This window comes from Pectinophora gossypiella, chromosome 13 (genome assembly GCF_024362695.1).
Source record: "Pectinophora gossypiella chromosome 13, ilPecGoss1.1, whole genome shotgun sequence".
Taxonomy (NCBI): domain Eukaryota; kingdom Metazoa; phylum Arthropoda; class Insecta; order Lepidoptera; family Gelechiidae; genus Pectinophora; species Pectinophora gossypiella.
In genome coordinates, this window is record NC_065416.1 from 12,601,711 (window position 1) to 12,627,192 (window position 25,482).

Below are 25,482 nucleotides of genomic sequence, written 5' to 3' on the forward strand. Positions count from 1 at the left end.
GGTAATTTACGCTCACGCGAATCCGTCTCAAATTCACCATCTACAGGTAATACAAAATCGTTTCATGCGGAAAGCCACGGGAGCTCCGTGGTTCCTTCGCAATGAAAATCTGCACATTGACCTAGGTCTGCCAACCATTGCCCAATCGCTCAAATTAGCTTCAAAACGTTTTTTCGATTATGCTTCGGACCACCCAAATCCCCTGGTAGTTGCAGCTTCCGAATACATCCCACTTAGGGACGGTACTGAAAAGTATCGGCGTCCGAAGGACGTAATAATTATACGATCCGGACGACCCGATTACTCTACCCATAGAGGCAGCCAATCAGCTCGAGCCTTAAGCGCTCCCCATTTGTTCGGCCAAGTAGTTCACCACCTGCCACCTGCGGCACATCTACAATAAGTCACGTCAAAAAAAAAAGATAACATGTTACTCCTCTATTCCTCACTAACTGGCGCTACTTTCAGATTTCCTCTTAACAAGGTACTTATCGTATTCTTTTCTTGCATAATTCATACATACATAAGGATAGTCATTAAACGCAGACCAGTGGTCGAGATACCGCATGAATAGCCATCTTAAAAACAAATTACGTAAGTCGGGGACATACCCCGGTACGAAACATTTTTCCTTACCTACCCACTGCTCTAGTTTTCTCGATTGAATTGGTTATTAAAACTGTACGTGATTGCAAGTTATTCTGCCTTGTACATTTTTAATTGGTTTATGTACTTAGATTGTTGTACCTAATGACAAAAATGACAGTTGATTATTTTTATGATAAAGTAGAGTAGTAGTCGTGGGAGTATGTGGGAGTAAATCAGTTGGGTATACTCCAGGTCAGAGCACTTTTTGCTCACCATTTGTCCGGCCAAGTAGCTAATGCCATATGCGGTATATCTACGAAAAAGTCACGTCAAAGAACACTACACTTTTATTAAGGTACCTACTAATAAGAGGATGAATGGAGAAATTGAAGTCATTGCCTTTAATATTAGGCTATGTGGTAGATAGATCTATTCTGTCACTTTTGATAGCTTCGGTGGACCACTGAGGTAACTAACTAAACCTAATTATCAAAGAAAACTGACAACTCAACTTAATATAACTTTTATTTTACGTAACCTTTTTCTTTTTACTTATCATATTCATCCCGGTGCTCATCGCGGGTAGTCGGCACCAAGTAAGCACAACAGTGTATGACGTCATGCGCGTCGCGGCGACCAATAGCGCGGCGCACGAGTTGCCACACCGCTGCGCACGAGCCACGCGCCTGGGGTGTGTCTCGAGTACACAGATTGCGGGGTACAACAGTATGGAAACCACTTTATAATAATTGTCTGGTGATAATAAGTAAATTCAACGGATAAGGTCCCAGGAGCCAGATACCGACCCCGTCGACGATTTCCCACATTCAGCGTTTATCGCTATCGGCCCTAGGGTCGATTAGTTTTTTTCAAATATAACTTTCTTAGACGACGCAATAAGCCGAGGTTCGCTCTAGGCCTGTTGTTTTAAATTTTGTACCGGGTGAAAGCTCTCAGCGCTCCCAATTTGTCCGACCAAGTGTTTAATGCAATTGGTTAAAAAAGGAAACGGTCTGATAGCTTTACTACAAGCCAGATAGCTCTAGTATATACATATAATAGTTCCAAATCATGTCGTCGCTTATGTCACGAGTTTATGAACTCATTTTCTGCAATTTTCGGCGAATCTGATTTTCACCTTTAATAATTGTCAATAAGACACAAATCACTTAAGCAAAAAAATTACACATACGTCAGTTAGCAAAGTCTGCCAGGAAGCGATAGAAATTAGGTACTTATGAGAAGAGAAATGGTTCCTATTAAAGAAGTATTTATGTCAACATTTTCAACCTTACGTCGCATACTTAACGTACGCTCCATAAGTTGTACTTACATTAAGTTGATAACGAAATGTATCGCTCTTTTCAGTTTATCTCAAAATATTTCTCTCCATACTTTCGTAGCCTAAACACTGTCTGCTCTATTAAGATAACGGCTTTACAAGCAAGATAACTCGGTAATTAAATTTATCATTTTATTCAATCTGGAAACAATGTATTTAATCTGTTGTTTATTATTTATCTTACTAATAGTAAGTAAAGATTTTTACTCGACTTTGATACCAGTTCTACTTAGGATTGCTTACCTTATTAGTCGTTGAAGGGCAACGCAACGGTGAAATCACTTTGTGAGACTGCCCTTTGTTTGGTAAGGACTTTTCAGGCTTGAATCACCGGAGGGCATGTTGCGCCGTTGGTCCCGGCTATTAGCCGTATAAAACACATCTACTAACCAGCAGCGGAGCAGCGTGGTGGAGTATGCTCTATACCCCATGCGGTTGACTGAGGGGAGACTTGTGCCCAGCAGTGGGACATAGGCTGTTTATGTTTGATTGCGGTACTGATTTTCAGTATTCACTTAATCTAGCCTACAAGATCCCACTGCTGGCCAAAGGCCTCACTTTCCTCTTTCCATATTTCACGGTCCTGTGTGTACTCCGGCCAGCCCCTCCGGCAAGCGTCCAAGTCGTCACGCTGTACCCGTAATGAGGCACCCAATGCGTGACGATCCACCATCTGATGTTATTTTAATCACATCCACATGTGATTTTTCAGTAAACGCCAGGACAGCCTATGTAGTATCAGAATCAGAATCAGAATCATTTATTCAACGTAATTATCATGGATAAACTTGTTGAAGGTCAATGTAACATTTTTGAATTTACGTCATTTCGCAAGGTGTTATGGCTGAGGAGAAGAAATGACAAGAAACTGCAACAGAAACACATCTTTTAAAAACCAATGAAGATATACTTTACAAGTTATTTAATAACTGCTCTCCTCACTCGGTAAAAAATAATAAAGCATAGTGTTGCCGAAAAGTCGATTAATCAATACATTTTTATCATTTAGGTAGTCATTATTCTTATAATAAGCTTTTTTACATAAAGTAAGCTTCACATAACATTCTGACTGATATATGAGACATACCATTTAGCGCTCAAACATTTTAAGAAAAAAATTTCATAATCTTAGCACATTTTAGCTCAAAATGCGTACAACCTTTCTGCATATATTTTATTAAGATAGGTGATACTACATAGGCGGTCCTGACGTTTACTTTAAGGCGGTTAGGTGATTTTCCCTACCCATAAGGCAACGATATGGTTTTTTATTACATACGTCAATAAGTAATTCAATAAGATTGCTCTATTAATTATAAAGGATAGATAATTAAAACGATTTCATAGAAAAATGTGTGGCGTAGTAGTGTATGTCATAGGTACCTAATGTTAATCCGTATAGGTACGCAAAAATATTCTTACCTTTACATAATTATATTTCCTTAATTGTAATTATCTACCTAGTTGGATTTTCCAATTCTAGTTTCTTTTCGTATTGCCGTGGTAGCTCAGTTGGTGAACGCTCTCATTTTAAGGTCGCAGGTTCAAATCCAGCACAGGCCTAAACCAATGATTGTCGAATTTGTCTTCGAATTCATGTTTGGATCATACATGATTACCACGTGCTCAGCGGTGAAGGAAGACATCGTGAGGAAATCTATATTCCCGAGAAATGTATTTTCGGAAGTATGTGACCTAATCTGTATTGGGTTGGTTTTCCCTTCGCGGGTTGGAAGGTCAAACAGGCAGTCGCTTCTATAAAAAACCGGACCTTTCAAATCTTCAGGTTAGGTAAGTGGACCCTGTAAAAAACGGGACAAGGCTAGGGAGATAATGATGAGTTTCTTTTCGTATTGCATAGTGGTAGAGCTCGTCAACATGGTCAGGTGACAAATCGGTCAATGGGACTGCTCTCCTCACTCGGTAAAAAATAATAAAGCATAGTGTTGCCGAAAAGTCGATTAATCGATTGTTCACCCCTAAATAATCTAAATATCGATATGCCTTTCGATAGTATCGATACTGCAAATTCTACAATTATATCGATTATAATCCAATAATTGTAAGATGTAATTGATTATACTGGTACTATCAATTGTAAAATAAATGTAATAATCGATGAATTGATTATTGCACTACAATCGATTATATCGACATTATTCCAATTGGGCAACGTTTTCACATGCCTTCCGAAGCACGGATTATCTTTCTTTCGGACAATCAGATGATTAGACTGTAACGTTCTAACCAAACTAGGGATGACAAATTTTTGTGGTCCCCACCGGGATTCGGAACCGGATCTCCGGATCGTGAGCCCAACGCTCAACCACTGAACCACATAGGTCGTTTAACACACTAATTATCACGTATAATTACGTATGAATCATTTGATAACTAAGTAGCTATCTACTTATTATTTTACCTAAGTTGTCCCACTGTAGTCTTTTATCTAAATAAACTCAAGTTTGTATTACCTCATCATAATTACTCATACAAAGTAATTAACAGATTAAATAGATACAGGAAATATTTTACTATCTAACTAAATTGCTTAACATGTGTATTTCTCATAACGCACCTTCGTTACTAGGCGCGTTGGTAGGGTGAGAGCCCTCACCGTTCCCTATTTGTCCGGCCAAGTAGTTAATGCCATCTGCGGCAAATCTACAATAAGTAAAAAAAAAATTAAGGCGCGTTGGTGCATGAGAGTCGCTGAACTCTGCAAACCAAGGCAGGTCGCACAAACCAAGTAAGAGATTTTAAACTCAGCACTCTCGTAAATCGTATCTACCTATCATCGTACCTACTTAATCGTATTTTCAACTCGCATAATATGATACGAGATACGACATGATATTAGGTAGCCAAATTCCTAAATTGTATAACGATATTTCATGATTTTTTTAAAGAACATCTAGGTCCCTATGCCGAGGCTTTTTGTGGTTGTGGAAGCTGCAGTAGTTTTTGGCGGATGAGCCGTTTGTTATGTAAAAAATGACGATTCAAAGTGTCACTATGTTACTTACTGAATAAAGATATTTTTGAATTTCAATTTGAATAAAATAAATAACTATACAGGGTGGCCCAGAAGTTCAGGTTCAAAATGAAAAATTAGAAAGAGGGGCTCATTAGCTACCAGAAACACCCCCATGTATGTTCAGCAATTATTTACGGTTTAGGAGATATGACCCATTTTGTACCTTTTTCTAGATTTTCTACCTTACTTCAGAAATAATCATTTTGTCGCTATCCCTTTCTTAATAATTATTTTATTTTACTTCACAACTATGTCTAAGGCTGTGTACCGCTCAATCAAAGATAAATCAAAGTGAAATCAAAGATAAAAAAAAAAGTTATCGGAAGTCAAAGTGAGAATTCGACCAAAATTGTTACAGTTGTTAAAACTTCGCCGAAGAATAATAAACACATGAGATTGTCATGGACACTGAAAGTATTTCTAAAAACTGCTCCATTTAATAGGCTTTTAGAAACATTAATAAAAAGTACCCTTAATACGGGAAAAAACTAAGTAATTAGCCCTCAAAGATTGCAAGACAGACAGATTTGAAGGAAAATTTGACATTCTCATACAATGTAGCTGCTACTTTCTAACGTTGTTAAAGGTGTTCAAAGACACATTTTCAATTAAAAGTAAATAAAAATCACGCTTATAATCGCTAACAGGGTAGACATAGCAACAATCCGAAGACAAAACTTGCAGTCACTTTTGGTATTCGTATTTTAATGAAGGTACATAGATTTCAAGGAAAAAGTTATCCCCAAACACTGTTGGTGATTCATACTATTGGATACTAAAATAAAATCTGTCTTTTAGCACCTTTAACAACGTTAGAAAGAAGCAGCTACATTGAATGAGAATGTCAAATTTTTCTTCAAATCTGTCTGTCTTGCAATCTTTGAGGGCTAATTACTTAGTTTTTTGCCCGTATTAAGGGTACTTTTTATTAATGTTTCTAAAAGCCTATTAAATGGAGCAGTTTTTAGAAATACTTTCAGTGTCCATGACAATCTCATGTGTTTATTATTCTTCGGTGAAGTTTTAACAACTGTAACAATTTTGGTCGAATTCTCACTTTGACTTCCGATAACTTTTTTTTATCTTTGATTTCACTTTGATTTATCTTTGATTGAGCGGTACACAGCCTTAGACATAGTTGTGAAGTAAAATAAAATAATTATTAAGAAAGGGATAGCGACAAGATGATTATTTCTGAAGTAAGGTAGAAAATCTAGAAAAAGGTACAAAATGGGTCATATCTCCTAAACCGTAAATAATTGCTGAACATACATGGGGGTGTTTCTGGTAGCTAATGAGCCCCTCTTTCTAATTTTTCATTTTGAACCTGAACTTCTGGGCCACCCTGTATAGACACAACGGGGCGGTTAAAAATGCCACACCGAAGCAGTTCATGTAAAAACCAATATTCCTATTTAATAACATAAAATAAGCTCACGACTATATCCCAATTGGGGTAGACAGAGATACATCCATCGCAAGATGAACTAAGTAGCCATGCTTTCTGTTAGGCCAATATGATAGGTGGTGAACCGTATCGCCGTCTGTAATGGTCGAACCAACTATGTTGGTGAAAGCTGCACTTAAGATATCATCATCATCATCATCAGCCCATTAACGTCCCCACTGCTGGGGCACGTGCCTTCCCTATGGATGGGTAGGGAGATCGGGCCTTAAACCATCACGCGGGCCCAGTGCGGATTGATGGTTATTAACGACTGCTAATGCAGCCGGGACCAACGGCTTAACGTGCCTTCCGAAGCATGGAGGAGCTCGAGATGAAAACTTTTTTTTTTGTGATCACCCATCCAATGACCGGCCTTTGCGAAAGTTGTTTTACTTCAACAATCGCAGACCGAGCGCGTTAACCGCTGCGCCACCGAGCTCCTCAATTAAGATATGTATACATATATCTAAACATCTTTATTTGCTATTTGACATTTGTGTATACAAAATAAGTGAGCAATGTTAAGAAACGTCGAATAGAAATATTGCTTTTCAGGTGAATTGTTCCGATGTGGCCTTTGTATCCCCCCCTCCCGCACATCCTGAAAATATTAAATGAAAATTAAAGCTCACATTTATTCACATATCAATTTTATTAAAATCTCTTTTCTCATATGAAGCTTGTATATTCCACTAATTACATCGAACTTCTAACTTGCAAATACATACATATAACTTAGGTAACTTTCATACATATAACGTTTATGTTTCAATAGGTACATGGTTGTTAACTTGGTATTCTTTCTTATCCAAACATCTTAATCAATAGGGAAGCCAAACTTTTAAAGTGGTGTGAAGGAAATCATTCAATTGGTAGCTACTTATTTAACTATTTTAAATTAGAAAATATAAAGTGAAGTGAGTCCTAATTAAAATTAGATTCAGGCTGCGTTTTCCAATCAACCTTAAAAGAAGATAACACGACTAGGTACTTATACACATTTGTTTTTAATCGCACGCGTGCAGTGCGTAGGAGTCGCGCTCGTTGTATGCAACCTTACATAAAATAATAATTATGACAGCATTTGGCAACCCTATAACAATAATCATAATATAACCACACTATAGCCATACAATAATAACCCAACTAGTGTTGGGAATCAACCTTTAATATTCTTACCGTTAATCTCTCGATTCTTACCGATTACCGAATAAATATGATTTCGCTGATTACGATGCCAATAATAACAATCATGAAATATAACCATATTTATTTTAATATAATAAACGATATTTTAAAATCATTGCGTCTTCGACAAAAATATTTACCTCGTCTCTTAATAAAATTTTGCTATACATTTAATATTTAATATCTGTTATTATTATTATATTGTAAATATAATATTTTTAAATATTATGATCTGTTAAAATAATATTTATTTTTATTATTGCTTGTGATATGCGTATGTTATATTGATAGCTATGTATAATTATATAATTTTATAATTGTATTAAAATCATTTGAATTAACATTTTTATCACTTTATTGTCCTTAATTTGTTAATTAAATAAAGTTTTCGAGGTATATATTGTGTGATTGGGCTAAAAATAGGGTGTTTATACATATGTTTAGATATTTCTTCTTTTTCGATGAAGCAAAAGGAAGCCCATACAAGTAATATGACCAATTCAAAAACTGTAAATTCATAACGAAATTAAAATAATTATAGAACTTATAGTTAATAATATAGAGGAATAGTGTATATTATGTGCATCTGTGCACAAGAAGATTTTTATTAGTGGATATATTATATGCGTTAGGAAAAAGTGAAAATATGTATTGAAATTAGCGTTTTCAATACAAAATACATGGAAAATTCCTTTAACCTTCTAGCCCACTTCCCTTATCTTAAATCTTTCGCTCAAATTGGCATAGGAAAACTACGAAATGATAACTTACACGTCAATGAAAGTTTTTCAACGCTCGATGACCTATCATTTAAAATGCCTTAAAGTCTTTAAGAGCTTAGCAAAATTTATTTTTTCGTTACATTAAAAGTACCCTTTCATGTGCCTATATAAATTTGGTAAAATTTCTCCTCTAATTGGAGTAAATAAAATTGTCTTAGTTTAGTCCTCACTATTCTATAAATATTTATTTTCGATTCCACGTAACATTAATGAACGCTGTTAACATTTGGCTCATCTTTTTTCAGTCAACCTTCGCCGATTGGAAGACTAACGAAAACTTTTTTTAACATTTCCAACACATACACTTTTTCTAAAACTACACAATTTCATACAATGTGTATACGTACAGGATACTAGGACTTCCAATAATTATTTTTTTTATTACAAAAAAGTCGACACAACCAAATTTTTTTATCAGCTATTTTAACGGTTACTATTTAAGAACCGGTTACATTCCCAATATGGCGACTTTTCTCTTTTAAATTGTGAAATCGGTTCTTATTCAATCTATTTGTTCTATATTAAATCTATATGGTAGGTTATACTGTATTCTTACTTAGTTTTGTTTTAGTTTACTATTACTATTTCTAAGAGGTACTATCAGAAATGTTTAATTAGTAAAATCATAACCTTTTTGGTGTATTGTGTTGCTAGGGGCGTATACAATACACAGATAACAAAATTTACGTGGGTCTGTCTTCTCTCTCTTACAATATTCATCAATTTGTAGCGACTTGTGTCCAGAAAATAACAATCACCAATAGTCACCTTATTTTCCTAGCACGTGACATATCAAGGTCATCAGCCCGGCGCATATACAGACAGATTTTGGATCATTGTAAGTGTGTTTATGTATACGCCCTATAATATTAAATACTGACTAAAGATTTGAAAGAAAGAAACAAGTGCAGTTATAACCCTGCTTCCCGTAACATGTTTAACGGTTATAAAGGAGTTCGAAAATTATTGACAATCAAATATTGGAATTCCACTTTGTTTGTCAGGAATTATTGGTATATCCTTAACAAAAACATATGTGGCATCCAACCAAACACGCGGTTTATATCTTTAGGTTTTTTTTTCCAATTAGGTGATAAGAAACACACTTGATGAACGAAATTCGTAGGTATTCCTATAATTTTATTTCGATAAACTCATGCAGCCAAAGTCTGAAAAACATATTTGTTAACTGGCGCTAGACTCGCCATTCAGCACTTCAATCGTTTATTCAATCCAATATTTAAATGTCAATATAACAAAGCATTGATTAACTTCTCTATTCGTTATCTACCACAGATGATGCAATAATGCGTTTTTTACAGATGAACGTTTGAACTAGGCGTTTTGCATTTGCACGTTGTGAAATAAAGACATTAAAGGTGCGCGTCTACTGCAGAGTGATCGGAGCGGACAGAGCAATATCATTCATGAATTCCTATGACAATGTCTAGCGCGGATTTGCCGATCTATATAGCGCGAAATACTAAGACAAAGTCTGGCGAAATTTCTTAACCTCTTCTTTCGCGTGGTCGATAATAAACCTCGCCAATCCTGGTGCCAGGATTATTAATGAGCCGCTAAAGGCCCTTGACTTGGCTCATGGAACGACTACACGTCTTTGCCTATCTATTAACGTCAATGCCTAAGACAACGTTCTAGTGAACGCATAGCAAAGACATTCTGTACTAAAAACGCCAAAATTTCGCATCAATTTTAGTTCGACTCTCTGCCGTACTCGCAACTGTGTCGCTAGTGTGGATTCCATTTAAGTACATGTCTTACAGAATGCCAAAACAAAATCTCACCGCGCAATCAGATGCGGGTTTCAAAAATTAGCTTACAGAATTGCACTGCTGATGCTCCGTCCACTCCAATGCAAGTCCAAGCGACGCACAGTTCAAAAGAAAACATTAAGTACGTATACACTGCCACCAAGCGCGTTCTAAATGACGTTAACGTAACACGCGTATAGCGTCGCACTGAGTTTTTGCCGTTCGCTATATAAGAGTTTCTTTCCCTCCGAACTTGGACAACTCCTCGTGAGGACAGTGGCGGGCACTAGCGGGAGGGTCGCAGGGGGGAGGTTCTCTCTTCTTCGGCCTTTGCTCTGCATACTAGTTTTTCGACGTCAGTTTTGTCACGAACTCTGGAATTGGAGAGAAATATCGGATTTAATACTCGTATATTTAACGTACTTAAGAAGTTGATTAAAAAGAATAATAGATTGAAATCTTCTGGTTCTCGCGGGCTTAAAACCCGAGGTTCTCTAATACGCGGATAATTAAAAAAATCACGGTTAAGTGCTATTAAAAAAACTATTTATAAAGTACCTATAGAGTGATCCTTGAATATCTTACCAAAGACATAGACAAATACTAAGGATTAGGTCAACAAGATGTGGCTTGCAAATACGAAACCAAAATTCGAAAATTGGCTCGAAAACTGCAAATGACGACATTATATTAACAATATGACCAATCAATGCTAGCAGTGGTGTTATCAAAGGTTTGAAGTATTAGCATTGACGGTGATTTATCTGTCTGTACTTCAGACATAAACATGACACTTACCATCGTAGTTGACCATGCCATCACCATCGAGGTCAGCCTCGCGGATCATGTCGTCAACCTCCTCTTCACTCAGCCTCTCACCCAAGTTGGTCATCACGTGACGAAGTTCCACCGAAGAAATCAGCCCGTCGTTGTTTTTGTCGAATACCCTGAAATTTTGGAATAAAGGGATGGTCAATATTGTAAATTTATTAATTTCAAGGGGAAATGTGACAAGAGAAAATTTCGACCTCCAGCATAAAACTGTCGATAAATTGAAATTCTGCGTTCAATTTGGTGCCCGCTGTCAAACGTCAGGGCGTCAGTCAGTTAGTCAACAGCATTTGTATTCGCTAGCCGGCAAGCACACCACAATCTTGAAACTGGCATAATAATAATGACTAACTTTGGCGGATGCGTTTTCGGTACCACGTTTATCTTGAAGGTGCAGCCGCAAACAGGTTGTCAATGCTGCAACATTCTACATTATGATAGTGGAGTTACAAAAAATATATTATGATGTATCACCGTAATCCATATTGCAGCTTAAAGAGAGATGTTGGGCCTTATGAGTGTGAATCACCGCAATGGTTACGTTTACATCTTCATATGACTGTGTTAAGGCTAATTGTCTTTTGGAGAAATGAAAGGTAAGGAATCTTAGCAAAAGAACCTATTATCATTATCATCAAGTAGTATAAAAGCATACCTGAAAGCCTCTCTAAGCTCATCCTCTCCATCAGCCCCGCGCATTTTCTTGGACATCATTTGGAGGAACTCGTTGAACTCAATCGTGCCGTTGCCATCCTGGTCTACTTCTTTGACCATGTCTCGGAGCTCCGTCTCTGTAATTGTTCATCATAATATATTACAAGATTTGGCTTTACGACATGTTTAAGAATGGCATTCTTAACAATTTCGGGGATACAACGTCATCAAGCGATCTCTCAATACCAATTGTCATACAATTATTAATCAAAGGTCCCGTGTTTGCCGGGAATAGGAGCGCTGAAGGTTTTCACTTGTTTTTTTAATAGTACACGGAGAGTGCTCATGTGTTCAAAAAACATGTGTTCGCTTGTCTAGATATTAATCCAGATGATCAACACATAAGTAGGCTAATTTATGTGCTCCAAGGCAAAAGGTAAGAACCAAATATTAGTCTTCGTAGAGAATATGAATTATTAGGTAGGCACTTATTATTCATGAAAAACAAAAACGCCAACGAGACAGTTTCATAAACGAGTTATAATACGGTCATAAATTGCTCTGGATGTCGCGCATGGCCATTTCGCTCCAAAAAGCTCGCATAAACAAAACAGAATATTACGAAATGTGACTATGGGACCTTAAAATACCGACCTTGCGGAGATAAACAAATAGACCATTATACAAGGGTCTCATATTTCTTACAATATGCTTGGACCCGTATGATGTTATAATGTATAATGGTCGAGGGATGAAAAAATGTCTTAGGTGTTTGTGTTTTTTGATGCTTCTAATAGAGTGTTAGTGACATCGTAACGAATGCTGAAGGGGATTATTTAGCTCATGATCCTAAGTGAATATCAAGTGGCATTTCCCGTCGCGAGGTTCATGTTTCTTTTTTGTGTTTATTTAAATTATTTTAAATTGTATACTTTTGCGATGGAAAATTCCACTTTATATTAACAAGTACGTACGGTCACGAGCATTAATATGTATACAATGGTGCTAATTATTATTCCTGTAAATACCATCTAATTTTATTTTAAGTTATATCTGTCATTTTCTTATCCGCCGAAAAGGAAAGGGACGGGTAATCGACAAGCATAAAATTTATGGAACACACGTCAATTTTAAGCACAAATCTAAACCAACCGTCTAAAAATTTTACATCAGTCAATAACCCGACAGAGGTAAGTAGACAGCACGTCAAACGGATTGCATACCAGCGACATACCTTTTTGATTCGCCCGGGTTATTCATTCATTTACTCATTCTTCCTAAAATTAAGAGCTGTGATTCACCCGTCCCTTTCCTTTTCGACGGATATGAAAATGACGGATATAACTTAAAATAAAATTAGGCGGTGTTTGCAGGAATCGGGGCCACTTTGGTACCATGTCACATTAACATTTTTGACAAATTGAACTGTAAGTCTCACTAAATGTCAAATATGTTAGTGCGTACATTATATTGCTCATGACTGTACATGTAGCCATACAAGTACGTATGGGTGCTAGTGACACCGTAACAAATACTGAGGGGGATGGTTCACACCATGATTATGAGTCGATCAAGTGGAATTTCCTGTCGAAAAATTCATGAAAATTTTAATGCAACAAAATAAAAATAAATAAATTATTTTAAGTTGCATCCTTTTGCGACGGAAAATTCTACTCAGAATCACCTGAACAACATACACAGCCTATATACGTCCCACTGCTGGGCACAGGCCTCCCCTCAATCAAGCGGATCACCTGAAGTATCGCTCAAAATTTCTGTTACGATTTCACTAACACACTATATAATATACTGATATTATCACAAAAAATGTTACATATACCTACCGAATGCATTATTTTTCCAAGGATATGATATCCAGTAAAATTCTTAAATATGGAATCGATTTTAAATCTATTTTCTCAGCATAAGTAAAACTTTTTAAAATATGTTATTATTCATCTGCCTATTGAATAATTATAAGGCATCTTAAACGGATTCCATTAGAAAAAAAAACACAGTTATAACAGCGGCCGACACCGGTGCCTCCAGTAAAAATTCATGAAATCACATTCATCGTGGGCCGCAAATTGAAACGTCTACCCCACCCGTTATAGCTATTCATTTATTCATTTGTATTCAGCCAAATATTTTCTCGCTCCAATTTCTAATATTCAGCACCTATTTTCTAAGTTGGACTACGAATCATCATCATCAGCCCATTAACATCCCCACTGCTGGGGCACGGGCCTTCCCTATGGATGGATAGGGAGATCGGGCCTTATACCATCACGCGGGCCCAGTGTGGATTGATCATAATGATGGTTATTAACGACTACTAATGCAGCCGGAACCAACGGCTTAACGTGCCTTCCGAAGCACGGAGGAGCTCGAGATGAAAACTTTTTTTGTGGTCACTCATCCTATGACCGGCCTTTGCGAAAGTTGCTTAACTTCAACAATCGCAGACCGAGCGCGTTTACCGCTGCACCGCCGAGCTCCTCGATCATTATACAAAAAAATATCATGAAATTACATTCATCTTGGGCCGCCTATTGAAACGTCTACCCCACCGGTTATAGCCATTCATTTATTCATTTGTATTCAGCCAAATATTTTCTCGCTCCAATTTCTAATAAATTATTCAGCACCTATTTCCTAAGTTGGGCTACAAATATGATGAACAATGAATTAAGTTCGTTTTCACGAGGATTGATAATTCATCTTCATAAAACCCCTTGGATTCTCTTGATACAATAACAATTAAAAATGCAAATAATTTCAAATATGATTACTACTTATCTAAGAACGTTTGGAATTGGTGGTACTTCTTACTATTTTAGCTACGAACACAACAAGAATACCTTGCTAATAATATCATAATTTTCTTTAAAATTTTCAATCGTTACCGGTATTACCGGTACGCTAGTTTCCCATCACTAGCGCCTACATAATAAAATTAGCTACTTTAATATCTGATAGTGAATAGGGACGAAATCAAACTTCAGATAGTTAGGGTTGATTTTTACTATGATACCTTTGTGATCCTCGTTACACTCGTAAAGCTAAAGTCAAAAGTTGAGTCTTGATGGTGTTTGGGCATCAGATATATCTGATGCTCATAGGTGATAACCTAGACTGCGTATTTTGCCAACTTTTGCCCCTGTGTACTCCGTCCGTCGTGATTTACACTACAAGTGTCTCCATTTTCCCCAAAAGAACTAGAAACGTGATGCATTTTCACGTAACACATTTTGATTTAAAAAATATCGTCCGTTTTGTTGTTTCCATCCCTTTATTTATTCATCCCATGTCACGACAGAAACAAAGTGGAAATTTCGTCACTTACAGTGACGGCGCCGTGGCTCAGTTGGTTAAAGCGCCTGTCTAGTAAACAGGAGATCGTGAGTTCGAATCTCGCTGGTGCCTGTTGGTTTTACATTTTCAGTTTTTTCCTAGCTGTTTCCGTCACATTTGCTCTGATTATAATAAAAGGGGAATGCCATTGTAGCCGGTAGAACTAAACTTTCCAGTTACTTGACGATTTGACCAAATATTACTTGTGGTTTTAAAAATTGGCCTCGTTTGACCACTTGTGGCGACTAATATTTTGATCCTACAGTAAATACGTAGTACTTTTATGTAACTTTTGTACAAAACTATCTAAATGTTAGTACCTACCTATCTATAATCGTAATGATATGGACAAAAAAGCTTACAAAAATAACCTTTCCCATCCATTCCGTCCCCTACCACCATGTCTGCAACCACTATAGGTAGGTTCCTCAGTGCTCAAAACTATATTATGAATTATTTAGTTTGGCGTCTTAATTTTCCTAGCCATGAGTAATAATTAGAGATGTATTATTTCGTAAATAGGACACTATATTTAAGCGTCTTGGAATGCAAGAGAATTGGCAAATGTTCTGAAAGTACGACCCAAAATAGTTACAAAATAGTTCTGTCTAAATATTGGCATTATTGCTGGTATGATTAAGTGCCAAATTATTTATTTCCTCGCTGCCTATCAAAATTTTATTTATTAATTTTTGTTCAATAAAACACGAGTTAATTTATATTAAATTTGTATTTGGAACATTAAATATTAAGAATGAAAAACTATTTAACTGTCAAACTATATTATTATTTATTTTTATACCTAATTACTCGTGGTAATGCTTTCGACACAAACTTTTTTTGATGACATGACAGTGTAGTTTTTGACTCGTTATAATCGTTACTCATTTAAATTATTAATCTATAACCAACCCATTTAGCATTCTTCTTATATTTGAATAAAGATTCTAAGTCATTTGTCTTTATCGTATTGAAAAAGAGCGGCAATACACGTAGAGTATTTTTTATCTATTCTCGAATCAAGGAGGTTGATTCGACTATGAAAAGGCGTTCCTGTGTTTAAACAAAAGTACCGCGCGTACGCCTTCCAATAGTCGAATCAGCTTCCTAAATCCAGGAAATGGATGGAACTGGCTCCGCTCGTAAAGAGAACATTGTGTTTTTCAACGTAATGTAGGTAGGTACGTGGTACCTTCGCATTCATCTTTAAGGTCAAAGGGATCAGCTGATTTCGACAAATGAGATACCGTTACAATCCTTTTTATCATACCAAACGATCTTGAGTGTCTGTTTTCCCTTTCTTTTTGTAAAATTGCTCCGACGGTCGTTTGTTTGCATCCCTTTCTTCAAATCTTTTTTATACCGTGACTTATTGTAGATTTGAATCGGATGGTTATTTGTATCAAAATCCAGCTTTTATCGTGTCCAAATAGAAGTCAAGGGATGCAAAACGATATATAGGTACCTACTTACGTAGGTATATTAATGATTATAGTGGCGTAATAGGAATAAGCGAAGGTTGATGGTAGGGCTGGCAGAGAAAGACCTAGAAGGATACATTGACCAAATTGAAGATGTCCTTAGAAAAGGTTTCGTACGATATACCCTGAACCGGCGTGCGTGTATGAAGCGATTGATGAATGTGGAGGAAGCAAGAGAAGTGTGTCAGGATCGAAGCAAATGGAATTCCAATCTCTGCTTACCTCGGTGGGAAATAAGCGTAAGTTTATGTATGTAGGAGCAATAGAATGTAGGAGTTAACACGATCGCGTTAGCCGAAAAACAACCAAAAAATGTGTAGTAATTTTGTAAATAATGTTGTTGCTCAACTGACAAAGCGTTCCTTTCCAAAACATTTTATAGCAGCAGCAACATAAATAAAAAAAAAACGTAAACAAAAATCTACACGGTGGCGGCAGCTCTTTCAATCCGTGTGATACATGAAAAATAACAAATAAAAGAAATGAAACAAACAAACTGACTCTTTGTACTCGATATTAATAAACGTGTTTTTATTACCCAACACTTGGCAATGCCACGGCAGTTAATTCTGTAATTTATTTACTTGAATTCATGACCAGTGAAGTGCCGTTCCCGGGAATATTCCCAAAGTACGAATGTTCCTTTGTCATCATCACCAGCCCATTAACGTCCCCACTGCTGGGGCACGGGCCTTCCCTATGGATGGATAGGGAGATCGGGCCTTAAACCACCACGCGGGCCCAGTGCGGATTGGTGGTTATTAACGACTGCTAATGCAGCCGGGACCAACGGCTTAACGTGCCTTCCGAAGCACGGAGGAGCTCAAGATGAAAACTTTTTTTTTGTGGTCACCCATCCTATGACCGGCCTTTGCGAAAGTTGCTTAACTTCAACAATCGCAGACCAAGCGCGTTTACCGCTGCGCCACCGAGCTCCTCACTCCCTTTGTAAAATCTCTTTAATAGTAAGGAAACTAACAGCCTCCGTGGTCTACGAGTTGAAGCGTTAGACTCACGATCTAGAGGTCCGCGTTCGATTTCCGATGGAGATACTGTCGAAATCACTTTGTGAGACAATCTCTTGTTTTGGAAGGAATTTTCAGGCTTGAATCACCTGATTGTCTGTAAAAGTAAGATGATTCCATGCTTCGGAGGCACGTAAGCCATTGGTCCCGGCCGTTAGCCGTAAAAACACCTCCACCAACCCGCAGTGGAGCAGCGTGGTGGACTATGCTCCACCCCTCCGGTTGATTGAAAAGAGGCCTGTGGCTAGCAGTGTGTGTGTGTGTGTGTGTGTGTGTGTATGTGTGTGTGTGTGTGTGTGCGTGTATGCGAGAGTGCGCGTGTGTGTGTGTGTGTGTGTGTGTGTGTGTGTGTGTGTGTGTGTGTGTGTGTGTGTGTGTGTGTGATGATGATGAGCTTTTCTTTTCAAATTGTTCTGTCTTGTGTTCTGGTCTTATCTGCTTAAAGGTAATATGGTAATAAAGCTATTTTTACATACAATTTTTACTGCAGGGGATGTTCCCAAAGTGGGAACATTGCCAGAAACGGCACAAAACTGTTTATGACCTGAAAACTTATTGTTGGTCTCGTGTTAATTTCATGTCCCATTGCTATCCTCGGCCAGATCGTCACATATCATCATCATCAGGTGAGATTCTGGTCAAATGCTTGCCTCTTCCAAAAAATAATAATAACCTACAAAATACAGGGTGTTAGTGACATCGTAACTAAAACTTTAAGGGATGACTCAGACCATGATTCTGAGTTGACTAAAATTTTCACGAATTTTCCGACAGAAAAATCCACTTGATACTAACTCAGAATCATGGTCGGAATCATCACCCTCATTATTCGTTATGATGTCACTAACACCCATACCTACTTGTATGGCTACCTGGATGTACTTGCACGAGGTGTAAGTGACATCATAACGAATACTGAGGGAGATGATTCAGCTCATTATTCTGAGTTAATATCAAGTGGAATTTTACATCGCAAAAGTATAGAATTGAAAATAATCATGAATTTTGCGACGGAAAATTCCTTCCTTTCCATTTGATATCAAATCAGAATCATGGCCTGAATCATCCTTCAAAGTTTTCGTTACGATGTCACTTACACCCTGCATAGCATTTTCATTTGCTGGTACCTTTATTCACCATAGTGTCCGAGTGAGCCCTCTTCTACTAACACCTCTAGTTGAACTTATGAAAAATTTGGATAATGGGTTGGTAACCCATTTGGTTAAAAAGGCCAAATGAAAGTAATTAATTTAAAAAATAACGATTTGTATTTGACATTTGTTAATATTACGCATTTACTTTTATATTGGCAAATTACATGAATTGAGTCAATGTGGCCTTTTTGAACTGTTCATCGTAGTTTTCTTCCGACTTAATACTAAGTGAGGCTGTAAGTTGTATATAGTGCAAGGAACCATGTTTCTTTGCTTTACGTAATCTAAGGCTACATAAACATCGTAAATAGATACAGATTTCAAGATAAATGAGCTGACATTGAAAGTAACACCGAGCAGATACTACATCTTGTGGTTAACTGCGGGTGTAGTACTATTTGCAATATACTGTATATTGTACTAGGTATTTGCAATAAACAGGGTGTTAGTGACATCGTAACAAAAACTTTAAGGGATGATTCAGAACATGATTCTGAGTTGATATCAAGTGGATTTTTCCGGCACAATAGTCATCACGAATTTAACAACCACGCTCTTGTCGGAGTAGCATTCTCCATGCTACTTTTTAAAAAAAACAGTGGGAAAAACAGTGCAGTGGTTTCCCTCTTGCCTTCCGCCCAAAACACAAGAGTATGGAACTGAAAATAATTTTAAAAAGCCACAAAATTCTTTATGAATTATTTGACGGAAAAATTTTGATATTAACTCAAAATCACGAGTTGAATTATCCCTCTCAGAACAGAACAAATATAAGCAAGAGGTGAAACACGACTTATAATTTGCTTTAAAACTAAAATGTTGCGTACTTCTGTGACCACCAGTGTGTGGGGTACCATTTTTTTAAATTGTTTTTGTTACCTGAAGGTCTCTGTCCCAGGGAACGCATCACCACTCCGAGTTCAGCCATCGTGATGGTCCCGTCCTCATCCTTATCAAACAGCATGAACGCTTCTTTGAACTCTGAAATACAAAACAAACATACTATGTAGGTTGTTTGCTACTACGCCAGGGTCCTAAGCCAAGTTGCAAACGATTAAGACAATCGACTGATGATATTACTGATGTAAGTAAGTAGTCGATACATGAGTCATGTCAGGGGCTTTTGGCGGCTCAATAGGAACCCTGAGGGTTGATGAGGTTGGTAATCCACCTCTCAACCCACACGAGAGAAGAAGACAATCGACTGTGACATAGATAATAATATAAAGGATTGTCATGTAACTGTCAATTATTATTGTCAGTCCGGTACATTTTTATCGCTGTTGCTGTCGATGGCATAGATCAACACGGATCTCCGAAGGTCAATGGTTAAGGGATTACGGACGTAAGTTTGCATGTGTATCATAGACCTCATATAACAAAATAGACAACCAATCTCTGTGAAAACACAAGCGACGGCGTATACTGACACTATACAGTCATGAGCAATATAATGTACCCACTTTAGGACTCTGTCGCACTAACATATTTGTCATTTAGTGAGACTTACAGTTCAATTTGTCGAAAGAGTTAATGTGACATGGTACCAAAGTAAACATACTAATGCTCGAGACCGTACAACCGATATTGCACTGTATTTACAGCCATAATACATAATAACATCTTAATTTGAGGGAACGAACTTATACTATCTTTTAAAACACGGTTCAGACTCTATTTGTCTATTTGTTTATAGGATGTAAGTAGTGTGTATGTGTAATTGAACATTTGCCTTGTACTTCGATAAGCAAGTTTTATTGTAACTGTTACCTTATTAAAGTGCAATAAAGTATATTTGTAACAATTACAAAACACATAATACAACTGTTTAGCAAAGAAAAGTAGCTCGGAAACATGAATCTACAAACTTTTGTGTACCTAACAACTTTTACGCCGAGAAGTCTCAATAGAGTCATTACGGCAAATCGCCCGTATTGTACGGATTACAGTAAAATTGCCTTTATTTGAACTGTTCATTGAATTTTAATTCGTTTACTTGTGCCTTATGATTTAGCCTATTTACTTGGATGATTTCAACACGCGGCATTTCAGTAATAGTATCGAGAACTAAATATTGGTAGAATGTTTGACGATATTCACTTAAAAAAAAAAAAACTAAAAAATCCAACAGAGGGGCGTACAAAGTCTGTTAAATGTGTATGTTATATAAAACAGAAAAAGTAAGTACATACCTGCAACTTGCTCCTCCGTAAGGCCATATTCGGACTGCAATTAAAAAAAATATATAATTACGCACACAGCGAAGTTAATCTTCAGGTCAGGTAAGCGGACTTTGTAAAAAATGGGATAAGATAACGCTAGCGAGAACGGGGCACTATGCAAAGTTACCAATTTCATCTCATAAAATACTTGATTTAATTATTTTATTCCATTATAAAATAATTAAACCAAATAGCAATATGGCTTTCTAAGATGAATGTTATTAATTTTAATAAACCAGCTTCAATATGTGAAGTCCGTTAACATACTTTAAATAAATTAAACTGTAATAACGCATATTATGGGAATAACTATTAAATAGGCAGTTATCAAAAACTGTAGAGAATATGAATCATAACCTAGTTTGAAGAAGTTATACTAAAACGTACCGAAACTTGTCTAATAGCTAAATCTTTCGTCAGTCTTCGAAGACGTTTGTATTCTTTGTTATAAATATCGTCTGTGGGCACTGTTTGCGCCATAATTATTCTTTCAGCCTCCACAAGTCCACAATGTCAATAGCACATAGTAAACAAGCACTAATTGAAAAAGTTTCGCCGATATTGGCGCGAAAGTTCACGAATTCTTTTTTCATAAAACTGAACGTCACCACTAAAAAAAAGTAATTCGCTGGTCACACAGAATGAGTGTCACTTTTTTGAAATACGAACTTTCCTTTTTGTTTTAATTTCGTTTTTATCGCAATTAAAAAGATTTTAGTCACAGTTCACGGATTTGATTTCTTTTTAAATATTTTTTTTAACATCGATAACCGCTGGCCAGTTAACAAGCGCGACGCGACAATGTCAGTTGTCAAGTTCAAATGTAGAGTTCTATATTTAATTTTAATTTTTGCGCTCTCTAGCTACATATACTTCGGACTGTTCTATAATAGTAACAAAAAAATGTATTAAATTAAACATTATTTAACTTATACATTGTTTTAACTTTCACTGCAATCTACCTATGAAATGTTATCTACATACTTTGTAGTCACCTATCAATTATAGTACGAGTAGGTATTTCTTATTTAAATATTACTTGCGTAAGAAGTAATAGATTAATTTCATATTGATAGAACATGAATTTTTGTAAGATTCGTTTACAGTAAAAATCATGCAAATTGTTTGTTTATTACACAAGGCATATTACATGGTGTAATAATGTCACAAGTATTACGTAGTTATTACGCTATGGGAAAAAGTAAAACATTTGGGTACCGTAGGTATTATACTACCTACCTATGTAGGTATGCTATTTTATTTAAAATTATAATATCGAAAGGCCTTATTTTAAGTATTTTGTAGCTCTACCCACTCCCTTTGGAATCGAGCCCCAGGTAAAATGTTACAATTAACAAAATTGGTATCGCTAAGAAAAATGTGGTCATTATGGAACGGTCAAATTCAATGTTTTCTCTGTTCTTGGCACGTAGGGTAGAGTTAGTTTTGGCGGGAAAATAGTATCTTCGTGAAAATAATGTTTTGCTCCCGTTTGTCAGGATATTTTCGGCTTTATCACTCTTCATTAAGATCTACAATATAAGCTGCTACAAAATACATTGACCTAGACTTTTACGACGTGATTTGAAAATAAATGTTCTCCGGTATTTTCTCTTGTAAACAAAATATACATTACTAGCGACATCTAGTTAGGACATACGGAACTAAAATGTTTTCGAAGAAGACTCACAGATGGCGATAGCAATAATAATAAATGAGAGTTCATAGATGACGCTACATAAAATAGTTTTGAAGAACCTTCAGGAAAAAAGTTAAATTGACAATAAGCTAGGCTGGTATGGAAGTTATTCAAACAGATAACATTCAGCAGTATCTTTTCGGGAATGTCGAAATCGGTAGGATTTTGATCAAAAGTGGCTGCAGGTTGTCTTGTGAACACTTGTGGCTCTGACTATTCCATTATACATTCGGGGCGAGAGTTTATGTATGTAGGTATGTACTTAATAAAAAATAATTCCATTAATCGATTCCGCAGTAGATAAATTACTACTAAAAGTTTTATCGTTAGTGACTTGGTTGTGGTCGAACAATAAAATTTGTAAAAGAAAGCGGTCAGCCAAATATTGACATTATTCTATAAGTAGTCGTCAAGCTTTTTAGTTTGTGGTACAAAAACTCGGACATTTCATAAAGTCCATACTTACGTTTAGAGTAAAAAAAATTAGTTATTTTTGCCTGATTTGTAATTTATACGCGAAGAGTTTTCACTTATTGTTGAAAAACTTGAGGCAACCTGAAAGTGCAGAAGTGGGCACAACTTTCGGATCTGATTATTACCTGACAGAAAGTAGACCAGAAAATGTAATGTCGACTGCGCTGCTGGGTTCAGTATATTAGGTGTTGGGGTTGCAAGGTAGACGTTTGGCTTTACCAATCTTGATGTCATGGTTGTCAATTGATCCACGAAAGAAATGCTTTCTTGCCATACGCAATAATAATTAATCTAAAGTGGCTCATAATACGACTACATGGTATTGAAATAATCATCATTATTTTCAGACCATTGCAGCCTACTGCTAGACATAGGCGTCTCCCAAGGCGCGCCACAAAGCCCTACCCTCAGCCTTACGTATCCAAGTGCTTTCGACCACCTTCTGCAAGGCTTCCCGCCATATTGCCAGGGGTCGAGCCATACTGCGTTTTCCTAGTCGCGGTCTCCACTCCAGAACCCGCTTATACCAGCGGTTGTCGGTTCTGCGACAATTGTGGCCAGCGTACTGCCACTTCAGTTTGCTAACTTTCATAGCTATGTCGGATGACCTAGGGTGGTATTAATAAACTAATCCCAGCTTCGAGACTGCCCTCAAGATCATGTCAATGTGACAGTTCTCATATAAAAACAGAGACTTAAGCATGATCTTGAGGGCAGTCTCAGCTGTGGCGGGACGAGAAATTTAAAACGCGTGATGGTCTCGCCAACGTCTGGGGACCAAGCGTTTCTTAATGAACACGCCTGGTTTCGGAATCTAAAGGTTCGAGAGGTCGAGATTCGGTTCCTGGCGTATATAGAATATGAGTCCTACCTGGGCTGCCACAGCAAACCGCTCCGGGGTGATGGAATTCCTCTTCAGCCGGCCGGCGCACGTATCGAGCTGAGGCTTCGAATTGATGGTGAACTCCAATGCAGGATCAACTTTTATTACCAATTGTTCATATAACACGTAGAATATGCTAGTTTATTAGCTTACAAGCGGATTTACGGATTAAATTAGGACAAAACGATTTATTTATAAGAGAGCGCGCACACGCGTGTCCATAGTTTTTTCTTCACTCTCGGGGCGCGGGGGGGTGGCTCCCGGTTGTCATTAGTAGGACTCATAGTGCGCTAGATGGCGCTACACGTTTAGAAACGAATCTCGACATTCAATTTCGCGGAAAAATATAAAATGAAATTATGAATACGATACATCACCGCCCACCAAAATACGGCTAGTATTTTCGAATTTATTTACAAAATAATACGAACAGTCTGTGCTAATTTGTCGAAGCGAATTTAAAGAAACTTACTTACTAATGAACTTGTTTTGTAAACGTATGGGGAATTAATCGGATCGCGTAGGTAACGGACAAAGCTTAGTTAAAGGCCTTGTCAGGAAAACACCGTTTGCTAATCTAACAGTAGCAATGCGCACGACCCCATCAGGGCTTGAATGTAGCTCATGAACGCGTGCTAACGGCCAGTGCAAAGGCGTAGTCGAGTCTGTCTTAAGTATTACCACGGAGCCTACGGATAATGGTTTTTCCGATGATGTCCATTTTGCGCGTTGCATTAAAGAATTGAGGTATTCATTCCTCCAACGGACCCAGAAGTCACGTTGAAAACGCTGTATTAATTGCCATCGCCCGAGACGATTTAGGTTAAGATTCGAATAATCCTCATCCGGAACGGTCGTCATTGGTTCTAACGTAAGAAAATGACCGGGTGTTAGAACGGTAAGATCGTTGGGATCTGAACTAATCGGGTATAATGGCCTCGAGTTAAGCATAGCTTCGATTTGGACAAATAATGTTGTTAATTCCTCGAAATTAAGGGTTTGTGTACCGACGATACGGTAAAGGTGAGTTTTCACAGCCTTGATCTGGATTTCCCACACTCCCCCGAAGTGAGGACTCGATGGCGGATTAAAACGGAATTCGATGCCCTCACTTCGAGCGGCTGAGTTCATCAATGAATTTAGGTGGTTACTCGCGCCTACGTAATTCGTACCACAGTCCGAGTGAATAATGCTGACTCTACCACGACGGCCTACGAATCTGCGCAGTGCGGCAATATATGCGTCTGTCGAGAGGTCGGAAACGACTTCGAGGTGTACTGCTTTTGTGCTGAAGCACACGAATAGACAAAGGTAAGCCTTTCCGATTTTTGCACCACGATGATTTCCTAGTTTTATGCGGAATGGACCGCCGTAGTCAGTACCGATTATTGAGAATGGTTTCGCTTGATTAACACGTACAAAAGGTAAGTCACTCATATACGGTTCAAGAGGAGTGGGCTTCATACGATAGCATTTCAAGCACTTAGATAAACAATGCCGTATGGCACGTTTGGGTGAAAGAAGCCAAAATTGCTGAGTCAGCAAATAC

At 37.4% G+C, this 25,482-nt stretch overlaps 1 protein-coding gene and 1 non-coding gene across 7 annotated transcripts in view; one reads left to right on the forward strand and one right to left on the reverse strand.

The window, feature by feature from the left end:
- Nucleotides 1-7,047: 7,047 nt before the first annotated feature.
- Nucleotides 7,048-25,482, reverse strand: part of LOC126372180 (calmodulin-A-like) — a 294,155-nt gene continuing 275,720 nt past the window's right edge. For 5 of the 6 annotated variants that reach the window (XM_050017840.1, XM_050017841.1, XM_050017839.1 and 2 more), the window contains 5 exons: nt 20,848-20,881; nt 19,535-19,636; nt 11,643-11,778; nt 10,955-11,103; nt 7,048-10,530 (listed from right to left, as the gene is read on the reverse strand). In XM_050017840.1, the coding sequence (XP_049873797.1) occupies nt 10,499-10,530; nt 10,955-11,103; nt 11,643-11,778; nt 19,535-19,636; nt 20,848-20,881 (453 nt within the window). In that variant the 3' untranslated portion in view covers nt 7,048-10,498. Of the gene's footprint in view, nt 10,531-10,954; nt 11,104-11,642; nt 11,779-19,534; nt 19,637-20,847; nt 20,882-21,264; nt 21,695-25,482 lie in introns of those variants that run through there. The other variant, XM_050017842.1, reaches the window with a different exon arrangement.
- On the forward strand, nt 14,994-15,067 carry Trnat-agu (transfer RNA threonine (anticodon AGU)). The gene has a single exon. It is a non-coding gene; the product is annotated as a tRNA-Thr (tRNA).